Here is a 15,025-nt window from a genome sequence, read left to right on the forward strand (position 1 = left end):
AACTTGCATGAGTTACTCTTCTTGTTGCAATAACCAACAAACTGACAAAACTGTAGTAAGAAAGCAATGTTTTTGTTGAAAGTAGATTTTTTTTCTCACATAATATATCCACATTACACTTTTCTCCCTCTACTTCTCCAGGTTCCTCCCCACCTCCCCTCTTATCTGGATCCACTCCCTCTCTGTCTTTCATTAGAAAACTAACAGGCTTCTAAGGGATAATAATAAATAAGATGAAAGCAAAGCTAACATGTTAGAATAGGACAAAATAAGGAAACAGGAAAAGAGCCCAAGAAAAGGCACAAGAAACAGACAAAGAAACATAAACCCACTCATTCATGTCCTTGGGAATCTCATAAAAACACGAAACTGGAAACCATAATATACATGCAAAGGACCCATAGGGTAAAAAGAGAGCAGGAAAAAATATATGTATAAAATAATGTTTAAAAAATAAGATTTTTTAAAAAAAAGCCCTGACATAATATTATGGGACAAGGAACCTTCAAAAATACCTTTGAGTTCATTTTTTAGTGTCAGTTCCCTGCTGGGCATGCAGCCTAGCCTTGAGAACTTTGTTTCTCCAGTGAGACTCTCTCAGAGTGGCTATCCTTTGTCAGTTGCTTCTGGCCTAAGGGTAGGGGCATGAGTCTTTATTTCCCATCAGCTCTAGTGCATCAAGTGCAGACCCATGTCGGCCCTGCACAACATTTTTTAAGTGGATGTCCACAGTCATCTATAGGATAGAACACAGAGACCCCAATGGAGGAGCTAGAGAAATTACCCAAGGTACTGAAGGGGTCTGCAACCTATAGGTGGAACAACAATATGAACTAACCAGTACCCCCAGACCCTGTGTCTCTAGTTGCATATGTAGCAGAAGATGGCCTAGTCAGCCATCATTGGGAAGAGAGGCCCCTTGGTCCTGCAAATTTTATTTGCCCCATACAGGGGAATGCCAGGGCCATTCCTATTTTCTACTCCTAATTTAATAACCTCACAAGCCCCTTTCACATCTTAAAAATGATACACCCTACATATTTTGTTTATTGTCATTCTCATATCACTTACTGGTTGTTACCTGGGAAATATTTCATGTCCTTAGTTTAGTGAATTTGCTTTCTTAAATAGAGGTCTCACATTGTAGTCCAAGCTGGCTGGAAGTTTATTACATAGCCAAGGTAGGTTCACAGATAACTGACAAATGAAAAGTCCTCAATATCAGACTTCTCTTCAAAGATGCTGTAGATGATTTTCTTAGGAGAATGTTTGAGGGAATGGTTGAGACTTAAATAATTGCATTTAAATGAAGACAACCAAAGAAGGATGAAAGAGAAAAAAAAAAAAAAAAAAAACAGAATTGCAACTGAGCTGCATATATTTAATCCCATCACTGGGAAGGCAGAGGCAGATAAATCTCAGTGAGTTAGAGGCTACTCTGATCTACATAGTGAGATCCTGTAGGGGAAAAGTGTTTAAAGACGATAGTGACTTAAAATGAAGACGCAAGAAAAAGGGGAAGGTTGGCCAAATAAAGAGTAAGGAATTGTGGCTGGAATTGTCAGCTCTTGATGGATCTGAATCTGATAGGAGCTGGAGCCATGAGGGCCTTGGACTTTGGAAGTAAGAGCATTACTAGGACCAACTAGGATGTGTCCATGGCAATGAACAGGATCCTGCAGTCATAAAAGGTTGTATTTGCTTATGACTCTTCTATTTCTTCACAGCTTATCAGTACAGTCACTGCATTTTCATCTTTCAAAAAGTGCTGTCAAATTCTGTTAACCATTCCTGAGAAGCCCATCTTCCATTGTTATGGGAGGGGGCAGAAATAATAAGTCTGGGTAACAGGAGAGCTTAGGCATTGGTCATAGGAAGGTGAGATAAGATTGATTTTATTTTTTCCTAAAGGGTAGAATGTAAGGGTATTTCCAAGAAGTAAAAGAAATAGAAAACATAAAGAATAGAGAGAAAGTATGTCTCAGGATTGAGGGCCCACGTAGCCATTTGATGAAGATTCAAGTTGTGATTTTCCACAAGTCATTTAATCTGATTCTGCTTTAGTTTGCCAGCCTGTAGATCAGTGGTTTATAACCATCTTTAATGCAGTGTGAACTCTTAGTAGGGGCCCCATGTTGTGGGGACTGCCCCAACCACAAAATTATTTTATTGCTACCTTGTGAGTGTAATTTTGCTGTTGTTATGAATTGTAATGTGAATAGCTGATATGTAGACCCATAGGTTGAGAAACAGTGCTGTTGATGGAGAGTATAATGACATCTTAAGAGTTGACCAGCATGTAGTAACTATAGACAAAGAAAGTTGACTAGGAGGAAGATCTGTGAAGGACTCAAATATTTCCTCTCTATGCAGATTCATATCTGTGCTGAGAGCAAAACATGATCTAGTCAGGATGGAAACTTCATGAGGAGGCAAAGTGGGAAACAACTTTCATTGGAAACATACAATGTATTTCAATGTATTTTGCATATGATTGAGAATTCTTTTCTTTTTGCAGATGCAAAAGCGAAGAATGAAGAGAAAGACCAAGGCCAACCGAAAACTCCCCTAAATGAAGAAAAATGAAGGCTTAGAATTCATTAAGGGTGTTGATTTTATGCGCATTGAGAGACATAGCAGCTATGTGTTCCTGGGGTGTTTGATCTGGTAGTAACCATGGTATCCCATGATAGCATGTGTGTGTGTGTGTGTGTGTGTGTGTGTGTGTGTGTGCGCGCGCGCGCACGCGCGCACATGCGTGTGTGTGCATGTGTGTATGTTTTAGGTAATTTTGTTGTGATGCTCTGTCCTGAAACTGCAGCCATGATACTGAAATAGGTTATTAAAAGGTGTTACTTTCAAATTGCACCCAAGGAAGGACACACTGTTTATACCCCAACAAAATCCACTGTCTATCTTGGGATTTACTTAGTCAGATATATGCTTAATTCTGTCTTAGTGAGTTGGAACATTTTTCTTGGTATGTATAGACTGAAACCTATTAATTTAATACTTTTTAGAATTTGTAGGAAATTATATTTTTTTGGTGAGATGGAATTAATAGTAAAAATCACACTTATAAAATGTGTTTATTTTTAATTAAAATTGCACCATATTTCCTGTAAAATATTAGGAGAGATCTGAAAGCAGCGTAAACATTGTAACAACTTAAACATCTCTAGGATGTTTTTGTCTAATGTATTTTCCATCTAGTCTGAATGTACTATAATTTTTCATATGGACCCACATAACACAAAATTTGTGACAAACATGTGTATTGAATAAATCTCACTATATTCCTTAACTTGGTGTATGTGTGCACCTTGTTTAATGTGGATTGTACCATATATTGTGCTCCTTTTCTTATACTGCTTTTTATTCTCTGGACTTTTGTGTGTATATGCAAATTGTTGCTAGAATAATTTCATCAGGATGCTGATCTTAATTTTTATATTTTTCCTAAAGTATAATACTATAAGTTAAAAGAGCAAAATACATGCTTTGAATATATCTTTAAATATAGGTTTTTTTCCTTTCCTTTTTTTTAAATTGAAAATAGATTTTCATCTCATACATTACATCCCAACCACAGTTTTCTCTCCTTCCATTCCCCCTAGTTATTCCCCACAGATCCTTTCCCCTAGATCTTTAATTTTCCCTTCATCAAAGAGCAGGCCTCCAAGAGGCAACAGGAAACACACACACATACACACACACACACACACACACACACACACACACACACACACAAAAGATTACATTAAGACAAGGCCAAAGCCCTCACTCAGATCCAATCTGCGTAGGGCAACCCAGTAGGAAGAAAGAGTCCCAAGAGGAGGCAAAAGAGTCAGAGAGTCACCCACTCCCATTGTTAGGAGTTTCACAAAAACACGAATCTAAGAGCCACAACATGTATGCAGAAGAGCTGCTGCAGACCCCTGCAGGCCCTGTGCTTGCCCCTTCAGTGAGCCCCTGTGAGCCCTGCTTAGCTGACTCTGTAGGCCATGTTCTCCTGGTGTCTTCCATCCCCCCCTGTCTCCTACAATCTTTCCTCCCTGACTTCCACAGAGCAGTTTTCTTTTCAAAAGAGAACACAAACATTAACTGAATAAAATTCCACAGTAGAAATTCACAACTGATACAAATTTCCTTTATTTTTGTCTTCTGAAATAGGCTGGGTATAAAGTGAGGATACAATTGAAAGAATGGAGGACAGTCTTGTACCTTAAATCCCCTGCTGCTTGTGCCTCTATGGATAAAGGTTAATTTTGTGACTATGCATACCAGAGGCAGATTTCCAAGAGCTTCATTGTTTTCATATATATATATGAGGATCAGCATTAGTATGGAGGTGTGCATTTAATTAATATTTAATAAAATAGTCATTAAAGTTTTTTTTTTTTAATGGGCATTGTATAATGGGGTGATACTGAATGATTGGCATGACAGAGGGAACAGTTGTTCCCAAATAGGCTGGGATTATGATTCAGCCTCCTGGAGAACTTTGACCTAGTCTGGAGACCACTGGGGAAAGGAAGTGGGGACAGAAGTTGCTGCTGGAATGGAGAGGACAGAGCTGAGATGCTGCTATCAATATGTAGTAGCCCTTATGAATGTGGAGCCCTTATGAATGCCTCCACAGTACGGTTGTATAGCCTTTGCTGTCAGTGTTACTGAAGTGGAGAGACTGGAGAAAGAACTCCCTGGGTTTGAATTTTATTCCTATGTACTAGCGATGTGATCTTGAGTGAAGAAGAGCCCGTTAAGTTTCCACCTCACCCTCCGTGGAATGGAACTGATAACCATCTTCATTTTATAGTGAGTGTGCTGCTTTGTTTTGGTCGGTAACTTGACACACCTAGGGTCACCTGGATGGGGGAGGAGTCTCTATGAGGAATTTTCTAGATTACCTTACCTCTGGGAGATCATCTTGAGTACACTAATCCACGTAGGAAGACCCAGTGTGTTGTGGGTGGCACTATTCTCTAAGTTTGGGCTCCTAGATTTCATAAGAGTGGGAAAAAATGGAGCAGAGCATCTGTAAGGCATGCCTGCATTGATTTCCTCTCTGCTCTGAACTGTCGATGTGATGGGTAAGGTTGTCTTGAGCTCCTGGTACTGTGCCTTCCTCTCAGAGATGGACTGTAACCTGGAATTGTTACCTACAATAAACCCCGTCTTCCCCAAGTTGCTTTTGTCAGGGTATTTTTATCACAACAGCATCGATAAACTAAGGCAGTGGGTGTAGCCAGTAATGATACTGTATATGTAAAGCACTTGAATAATACCCAGAAGAAATGTTTTGATAAACATTAGCTATTGGTCTTATTTGTTGGCCAGGAGGTAGGTGGGTAGCTAAATTGGTGAGTTGACTCTAATTTTACAAACGTCCCTAATTCATAGTGTTGGGAGAATAGATTCTATTGGAAATGGACTCTTGGAAGTATTTACCACATCTGTAAAAAAATTCAGTCATGTTAATAAATGTCTGACAGGTAATGAGTGTAAACGTATTGTGTGTTTGCCTGATATAATAGTCGTCTCCTTGACTTACTGCCTCTGGCTGCTAGCCATGGCCTACCAGTGATGTAGTTTATTCTATGAGAGCAAACTTCAGGGACCCCCAGCCTGACATCCATGTCATTAATGACAGTTAATCTTCACTATCGACTTAGATGGATCTAGAATTACCCAGGAGACATACCTCTGAGCATATATGTGAGAGTAGCTCCAGAGAGGCTGAATTCAATGAGGCTTATCCTGAAGATGGGCAGCATCCCTTCACAGGCTCCCAGACTGAATTAAAGAGTAAAGTGGGAAAAGTCAGCCAAGCACCAACATTCATTTCTCCCTGACTCCTGACTGCAAAGACAATGGGAGCGGGTAATTCTTCTTAACATTCTAGTTTTTTTTTTTTTTTTTCTTCCAGTCTGGCGCTCAAAACTCTTCCTCCTCAAAGCTGTTTGTAAAGACCTGTGAAGCACATAACCAGGTTTATCACAGTAGCTCTGTTCTTCGTAGCAGTATTCTGAAGATTCTTGTTGCTGTGACCTTAGACAATCAACTGAAGGAGGAAGGATAACCTTTGGCTCACGTTTGAAAGGATGTTCAGCGGAACATATCAGGAAGACAGGAAGAACTATGGGGTGCACTGCTCTCTTACGTAGCTTCCCTTTCCTCTCTCATCTCGTAAAAGTTTGGGTTTTTCCTGTTCTGTCAAATGCTCCTCTGATTCATCACTTTGCCTGCCACTCAATTAGTCATTACTTTCAAACATGGGCGTTTCCTTCAACAAATTAAGTTTACCTTCATTTTGGGGATTAAAGATGTGTACTAAGGTTATGTCTGTATACCAGCCAGAGGGATTAAAGGTGTGTGCGAAGGGCTGAGCCATACTACAACTAAAAAACAGGTTTTTTGAGTAAATAACACAATCTCAGGGTTCACAATGTGATCAAATATCCGGCAACAGATGAGCATTGCTTTTTCTTGGATGCCACTAGGGTTTTATGACAGTTGCCTAACAAAATAATTGTGAGTCAGTATTTAAACAAGTATTTTTTCTATGAAAATAAAGAAAAATTAGCAACACATAGCTAATAATGGCATTTTCTTTCATTTACACCCAAACTATCTTTCTTCATTGTTACTAGCAGTGATATTCTGTATTGTGTATCTCCTACAGCACAATATATTATAGTGTCTACACATATACAATGCCCCATTATATGTGTGCATATTGTATGTTATATGCATATATGTACATTTGCCTTATAAAGATATCAGACTTGTTGACAAAGAATATTTAGAGAAAAAGAATGTATTTATTATTTCACTAAGAGGCAAAGACAAATGAGAATTTGAGGCTAGAAGTTATTTAAAAACAAAATTGAAATTTCTCACGAGCATTTTCCTTTTTAGTGTAAAGAGTATTATATTTTAGGAAGTAGACATTTTCAGTGGAAATTACTTGACTGGGCAGGTGTAGCTAATAAACAAAAGACTTCAGCCCATTTTTGCATTGTCTTTGCGTATGGTTCCTGCTTGAGTTAATTATTAGACAGTCTTAATTAACCCTGTCGGATAACGAGGCTAAAATGGAACAATGAAGCTACTGAGTGGCTATCCACAAAGTTAGCTCTCTCCAAACGAAGAGAGAGAACAAAAGTAATCCATTCTGCGTCACGTGCTGGAGGTACTTCCGTGATCTGGGGGAGAGGGAAAGTTTGTGTCTCATCAGGGTGTGATTAAGGCTCAAGCATCCTACTGCAAAAAAGAAATAATGCATTATCTTCAGGGGTCTTCAGAGGGGGAAGAGGAGAGAAAGAGAGGAACCAAGAAAGGAGAGACAAGAGAAAAAAAGATGAAAGCATGAAGGGGAGACAGGTGAGGAGAAAGGACAGGAAGATAGGAGAGAAGAGAAGGTGGGGGAAGGACAGGACGAAGGCTGGCTGAGCACGCAGCAAGCGTACCAGCCGTCTCTGCGTACCTGGCACCTTCTCTGACTTTCTCTCATGACCCCTGGTTAATTATTTCACGCTCTTTGCTCCAGTCTCTTAATGTGTAAGCTGGTGAATTATTATAAAAGTAAAGGAACCAAATATTGGCAAAATTCTGAGCACAGTGCCAGACACACAGCAGGAATTGCTGCTACCTGCCAAAGCATAGAGGCTTGCCACAGCTTTAAGGCCCCTGATTTATTTCCAGGTTATGTATCAAGACGTCCCTTCTCCCTACTTAATCTTTTCTCCCCTTTCACAGCATTTTCTTGCCTAAAAGTAGGATTGCTTCATTAGTGCCTTCCTTTATTCTGCCCAATTACTAATGACAGTTCTCAGAACATTCAAATGCCTGCTGCTATTCAAAGACCAGAGCCCTGGCTCAAAAGAAAGGTTGAAGCTCGAGTTGTTAACACCGGTTTGAATCCAGGAGCCAACTTCTCATTGAGCACAAAACAGCGGAAACCGTGAGCCCATGCTCCTGGGGAAACAGTGTTTGCTAAGCACATAGGAAAGCTATTTAAAGCTTCGGGGAAATATCCATACAAAATTGTTGCTTGTGATTTCCACAGGTGAATAAAGTAAATTCCGAGGGTGGCCTTGAGAACTCACACAGCATCCTCGGAGAGTCAGGACAGAACTCTGAACCAGAGTATTCACTGCTTCTCTTAAACCAAAAGGACACACTGCCCATATTCATTCAGACAAGAGTTTTATTCAGTCTGCCCGAATCTTAGCGAAACTGAAAAGCTATATACAAGGAGGATCAAATTAGAGCTATTTGCTCTTCCTTCCTTCCTTCCTTCCTTCCTTTCCTTTCTTCCTTTTTTTCTTCCTCTCTTTTTCTTTCTTCCCTCCTTCCTTTCTCCTCCTCCTCTCTCTCCTTTCCTTTTGAATTTTAACATGATATTTTGTTTTTAATCTCTTGTTTATGTTTTCTCTCTTTTTATAGTATGTATCTTTTGGGTCTCCTCCTCGCCCTCCTTCCTCCTCCTCCTCTCTCTCCCCCCACAGAAGATTTTAGATGACAAACCCAACAATCATTTAACTTATTAATTTTCAGAATGTGAACCAAATGGAAAAATCTGTGGGAAGCCCACAGATTGGGTAGATGACCATACTTGCACGAGACAAGGATGAGTGGTCTAGATGGGAGAGAGATTAAGTGCTACTCCCAGACTTAACTTTTGTGTGTGTCCTGGGGCCTCCCGCGACAGTGCATAGAACACAGAGACATTCCGAAACAGTATTAGGCACCTTTGGAGTACTACAACAGAAGTGCCAGCGATAACACAGAGACTGAAAGGGTGTGCTTACGATTTCACAGGTTGCTGTGCAAGGTCATGGTGGGAGCATGTGGTTGGGAGACCTGTTCATCTCACAGTAGATTCCATCATAGATAGCTCCCACCTCTCTGAGTAGTACCATGGCTCTGATGAGGAAACGCTTTGGGGGACCGTCAAGCTGCAGACTGTAACAGGGGCAGCATACAAACAATCTGATATCCACTGACGAAAATTTGAAATCAGAGCATACTGAGCCCATGAGCCAGTCTCATGAGTTCTGTTCCATGTACCTTGGAGGGGCACATGTGACTTCGAAGCTGTCCAAGGTGTGGGCTAGCCCAGCTACTGAGGCCTTGGGAAGCCACTCTTCAGAGAGTAAGAAATTAAGAAAGAGCTTGTTATTCCTTTGACTCCGTGGACTTGACTTTGTCAGTTCTGTGAGAGTTCGAGCGCACTAAATAGACGTTCAGATATTCCTGGTTTTTTGTTGTTGTTGTTTGTTTGTTTGTTTTTAATCGATTTGGATTTGAAATCACATGAGGGATTTATTTTTTTCTCTTCATTTTTTCGATGTCGTAGAGTGGTGGCTACTAAGAGGGACGGAGCAAGGCAGCCTGTTTATGTGGATTTGGGTGGATCTCTACCTAAAATTGGGTAAATTATATTGCTTCTTGGGTAAATTATTTTGCTTACATGTTCATTATTCACAAAATTGAATACTTACGTAGGAGAATTCCTAAAACGGACACGAGGTGGCGATGTCACTCTACCGCTAACCCGTCAAAGTCAATCTCTGCTCGGATTGCCCTAGGTCTCCGGGGGTTTTTGTTGTTGCTTTGTTTTTACTAATTCTGCTGTTTGTTGGTGGCGATTATCTTAAGCGGGCAGGGGTGGAATCACCAAACGACAGTTTTTCACACACACACACACACACACACACACACACACACACCCCTCCCCGTAAGGATGTCTTATCCGACTATAATAAAGTAATCTATAATCTGGCTACTGGTTTCTTTTCAATGTTAGGGAACACTATTGAACTTAGGTGCCAGAAGAGGGAGCTATAATGCATCTTTAAAATAAACTTAGGCATGTATAAAGGCTACAGCTTTTTCTATTCGACAGAATTTCTTTCTTATATGCAACACAACCAGCTGGATTTTTAAATTATTATTAATTTAATACGGTTGTGCACAAATGCTTTTTTCATTAAAATCAAATTACAAACAATTCTGGAGTGTCTAAAACTTTAACATTGAAACAGGCCTTTGATGCCTTTCAAGTTAGAAGCACTATTTTCCAATTGAGACTTATTTGGCGCTCTCAAAGCAGCTTGAGCCCAAGTGAATAACATGTGAATGGGTGTCTTTATTCTTGCCTTAATGCAGAAGATCTTCTATCAGAGCACAGCCTCTTAGTGAGAAAATGGGACTCTTAAAAGAAAGGACATGAGGTTAACTGATTTGCCTGGTCTTCCCAGGGTGGGGGTGGAGGAGATAACTATTTTCTCACTGTGTGCTGTGTGGGAACATTGAATGCACAAAGAGGATGCTGGCCAAGAAGTCTTGGCAAGGAACTGTTGGGGGTTAAAGGCACGGAGTATAGCTGCTGGTACCTCTGGAGTACTTTCCCTAGAGAGGACACATGCAAGTGGTAGCATGAGAAGAAGGTAATGTCTAACACTAAGCATTAACTATTATCCTAAGTGCTTTACACATAATTAATAATGACTATAGCCCTATGCATGAGAGCACATGGCCCAAAGTGGCTACCCAAGATGAGCCCAGTAAGAGGCAAAGACAGGTTTTAAAGCAAGGCAGACTGGCTTCAGAAACTGAGCTTTCAAACTGTAGACTTCTGTCATCTCTCCAGACAGCAAGAGACACTTCCATAATAGTTCTCCAATGTACACATACCATACTGAGAGCTTTATTCACATGGGTCCTTATAAGTCATAAACTCCCGTAGTATGGTACTACTATTGTCCCTGTTTTGCACTAGGAGAAACTGAGGCACAAATGAGTTAAAAGGTTAAGGTGATTATTGATGGTGAGGATGTGCTTAAAGACAAGAATGCTTTTTATTGAGCTGGTAAGATGGCTCAGCAGGTAAGAGCACTGACTGCTCTTCTGAAGGTCCTGAGTTTTAATCCCAGAAACCACATGCACATGGTGGCTCATAACCATCCATAGTGAGATTTGATGCCCTCTTCTGGTGTGTCTGAAGACAGCTACAATGTGCTTAATCATAATAATTAAATCTTTAAAAAAAAAGAATGCTTTTAATTATAACAAAGTCCTTTTGAAGTTACAAAGCAGTTGCAGAATTCAGTGTGGATTCCTCCTCCTTGGGTTGGTTTCTTTTGCTTCTGTCGATGCTTCCCCTCAGATTCTCATGAGCTATACCATCTCTTTCTAAGGTACTGCTAAAATCACTGAATGAATAATCTTTGTTCTTGGTGCCTACTAGCTGGGCTTTAAGTTTCTCTCTCTCTCTCTCTCTCTCTCTCTCTCTCTCTCTCTCTCTCTCTCTCTCTCNCNCACACACACACACACACACACACACACACACCACACACACACACACACACAAACACGCAAGCACACGTGAGCGGTCACTAAACAAGCAGAGAAAACAAGACACGACTTATTTCACTTCCTCTGTACTGAGGGCCACACCCTGTAATAATTCTGCTTTTACTGCTTTAACAAAAGGTTGCAGGGCTGTGACACATGTCTGTTTGCTTCCTGTTACCAGCCTGTCTTTGCTAGTATTCCCTGTTAACACAGACAGGCTGTCTGTAAGTTTTTGGATCAGGTGTTTCCCTCCCAGTGATAATTAACAAGCACACAGTCTCACTCCTCAGACCAGAACATCTCTGTCTCAAGAAAATGGAAGATTAGGAAATGGACCAGGAGGTAGTGAGGCAACGATGATTACTCCATGATGATCAGAGACTCGGGGATGAACTCATCAGTTAACTTTGCCTATTAGCAGAAAATGAGGCTCAGTGGCTGAATTATTCTGTCACTAAATCCAAAAGAGGAAGAAAGAGTACTTTGCTTTTTTGCAGGTAGCCTTTTATTACACATTCCTAGAGTTTCAGTTTTCTTAAACTGAAGTTATAGGAAAACTATCTAACAACCTAGACTTGATAGTCTTTGAACTGAGTAATTTATTTTTGAAATATTTTGAAAGAATAAAACACTGATATTAATGGTCTGTGCACTCTTGCCAACAAATTTATATTTTATTTTTCCACGAACTACTTATTTTGTTTTTTTCTAGTTTGAGAGGAGACAGATGGGGCATATGGTATGTGATCTCCAGAAAAGTACACACAAACTTGGTGACTTGGTTTCTCAGCGTTGACTGAAGGTACTATTAGCAAGTTCTTCAGTGCCGAATGATGGTTTAATTCTACACGTGTGTTCTGAGCCCCCAGTCCTTACTACCTCTCCAAGATGTGGAAACATTTAGTTCCACTCTGATGCCTGCTTAACTTTCCTAGGTTGCATACATGTTACACTGTGTTGCCTTGGTGATAAGCTCTCCTATTTCAATGAGTTGAACTCACAAGAACTTCCTTCCTTGTGGAAACAGCTTCCTGTTACCCTTCATTGCACCCCATTCCTGTTCTGGATGGCTCTGGAGTTCTCATAGAACTATTAGGCCTTCAGTGGCCAGAGAGAGCGAGAAGAGGGCCTCCTCTGCGGCTGCCTCTCTGCCTGCAAAGCTTCTGCTGCCTCCTTGGTTCAGGATCAGCCAGATGATGAGCAGCAGCATCAATGTGGGTCACATGACAGGGTAAGCTGTGGTAAGTGAAGGCTACAAATGAGGCAATGGAGCGAACTCACAGAGGAAGGCTGAGCTCAAAAGGAGGAATAGCAGGTATTTCAGATGAGAGGTGCCGAGTGGAGACCAGAATTGCATAGGTGGATTGTTGAGTTTCACATTGTGGCACACACAGAGAAACGCACGGAGAAATGCTTGCAACGTTGGAAATGACGTTCTGCAAGGATCCTGAAGACCCAGGAAGATCAGGGTGAGACATCTGGGTTTTGTTCCTGTAAGCAAATGCAAACAAAAGCAAATCCTATCTTGTAGTAGATAAATGAGAAGTGTGTGGCAGTCAGCAAAAACTGACTTTCAGTTTCCTCCTTATTAAGGTGATAAAAATATTCCGACAAAAGTGATTTATGGGAGGAAACAATTTGGCTTAAACTCCTAGGCCACAGTTCATTACCGAGGGAAGTACAGGAAATCTCCTAGGCTGAGACTCACGCACAGACTCAAGCTTAGCTAGCTTTCCTCATAGAGCTCATGATCACAAGCCTAGGGACATTGGGCTGGGTCCCCTTTCATCAGGTAACAAAAGACAATTCCACCCACAGACATGGCCATGGGCCAATCTGATCAAGAACATTTCTCAACTGAGACTTTTCTGTCAGGTGATTGTAGGCTGGGTGAAGTTGACAAAGATACCTAACTACAAACAACAACAACAACAACAACGACAAAAAGACATGCTCATCAGAAAATGAAGATCTGGAAGGTATTAGTAAATTTGACTGAACAAAATAAACCCCCACAATCCTTTGATCCACAGACATCTCTGCTCATTATTCACAAATTCCTCTTTGATGACACTTGGTAACATTTATTGCATATCCACCTTCCTTCCCCTAGCTGATGATTTATTCACAAAAGCAGTCTCTCCTGAGATGAAAATTTCCTTCCCTGTTTGTTTTGGAATTGCCTGAAAAAATAGCATTTGAAATGTCCTCAACAATCAGGAGATGCAAGCAGGAAAAACAAACAAACAAAAAACCCTGGATCCTAAACTATTGTTGGGTCTAACACTACTGCATTTTAATAGGCTAGGATACAACCAGGCTCAGGTAGCATAAATGAGTAAAATTTCTATGCTCAAGACTTTTCTGTGGATTGTCTGGAAGCAACAACTGTTAGTCCCCCAAACATGATGGAAAAAGACCATCAACCCAAATGATGGCCAAATTAAACCAAGCTTTATTTGTGTACACACCAGATGGGTGACTCCCTCTAAAGCAAGGGCTAACGAGACCAATCCAAACCAATTTTTCAACTTTTTTTTGTTGGGCAAAAGTCATAGAGTAGTGAATTTTGCATGTAAGCCTGGTTACAGAAGCAAAATGTAACCTTAACAAGCTGCTTATAAGAAGCTAAAGACAAAACAAAACAAAAACATGGTTGCTGTTTCCTGGAACAGGTAATGTAGGATCATTTGTAGTCAAGATCACAGGTTAAGAATAGCCTCGATCCTTAAGAAACAGTGATTTAATTAACAACAGAGATAACCCTACTTTGGCTTTCCTATAATACAATGGCTTTCAAGCCCAAGTTGGAGGTGCGCTGCTTTATCGTCATCAGACAATAGTCGACAAGCCAACTTTAAAGGCAGGTACTTGTTTTCTCAAATGGAAAATTACTAGATTACTAGGGACAGAAAAGGTTATTGGGGAGGACAGCAAAAGAGAAGAAATACTAAGAACTAAGAGAACACATGAAGAGAAATGTGACAGAAATGGGTATTAGAAACAAAGGGGGAAATGAACTGGTTTCAGAAACACAGAAAATGAGAGGAAATAAAGCTCTGTAAACCTCCCAAGATGGTTGCCCAGGGAATGTCACTGGGAGAGGTTCTCTCTCTCCTGAATGATTACAGTGGTTTGCTCTCTTGGCCCTCCTACTATCAACTAGAAAACAAACACATTTCAGGCACTGGCATTATGAACACTAAATTTCCCATGGCAAGCTTCTAAACAGAAGTGGTCATTTCATTCGATGTAACAGGAAAAGGAGTAACAAGGTAGAAGCCGAGGAATGTAAGAAAAGTGAGACTTCTGGAAACCAGCCTGGCAGTTCCTAAGAAAATTGGACATAGTTCTACCAGAGGACCCAGCAATACCTCTTCTGGGCATATACCCAGAAGATCTTCCAACTGGTAATAAGGACACATGCTCCACTATGTTCTTGTACATCGTGGTGCGGAGCCTAGTGCGCACCACGATGTACAACGTCCACAAGCAGCCTCGATAGAGGAATGGATACAGAAAATGTGACACAATGGAGTACTACTCAGCTATTAAAAACAATGAATTATGAAGTTCTTAGCCAAATGGATATATCTGGAGGATATTATTCTTAGTGAGGTAACGCAATCACAAAAGAACTCACATAATATGCACTCATTGG

The 15,025-nt window shown here is 40.6% G+C and overlaps 1 protein-coding gene across 3 annotated transcripts in view; it reads left to right on the forward strand.

The window, feature by feature from the left end:
* Pkib (cAMP-dependent protein kinase inhibitor beta) overlaps positions 1-3,995 on the forward strand; it is a 97,071-nt gene extending 93,076 nt beyond the window's left edge. For 2 of the 3 annotated variants that reach the window (XM_029542515.1, XM_021205615.2), the window contains one exon: positions 2,519-3,995. In XM_029542515.1, the coding sequence (XP_029398375.1) occupies positions 2,519-2,586 (68 nt within the window). In that variant the 3' untranslated portion in view covers positions 2,587-3,995. The remainder of the gene's footprint in view (positions 1-2,518) is intronic. The other variant, XM_021205616.1, reaches the window with a different exon arrangement.
* The last annotated feature ends 11,030 nt before the right edge of the window (positions 3,996-15,025 follow it).

Source organism: Mus pahari, chromosome 9, assembly GCF_900095145.1.
Source record: "Mus pahari chromosome 9, PAHARI_EIJ_v1.1, whole genome shotgun sequence".
Taxonomy (NCBI): domain Eukaryota; kingdom Metazoa; phylum Chordata; class Mammalia; order Rodentia; family Muridae; genus Mus; species Mus pahari.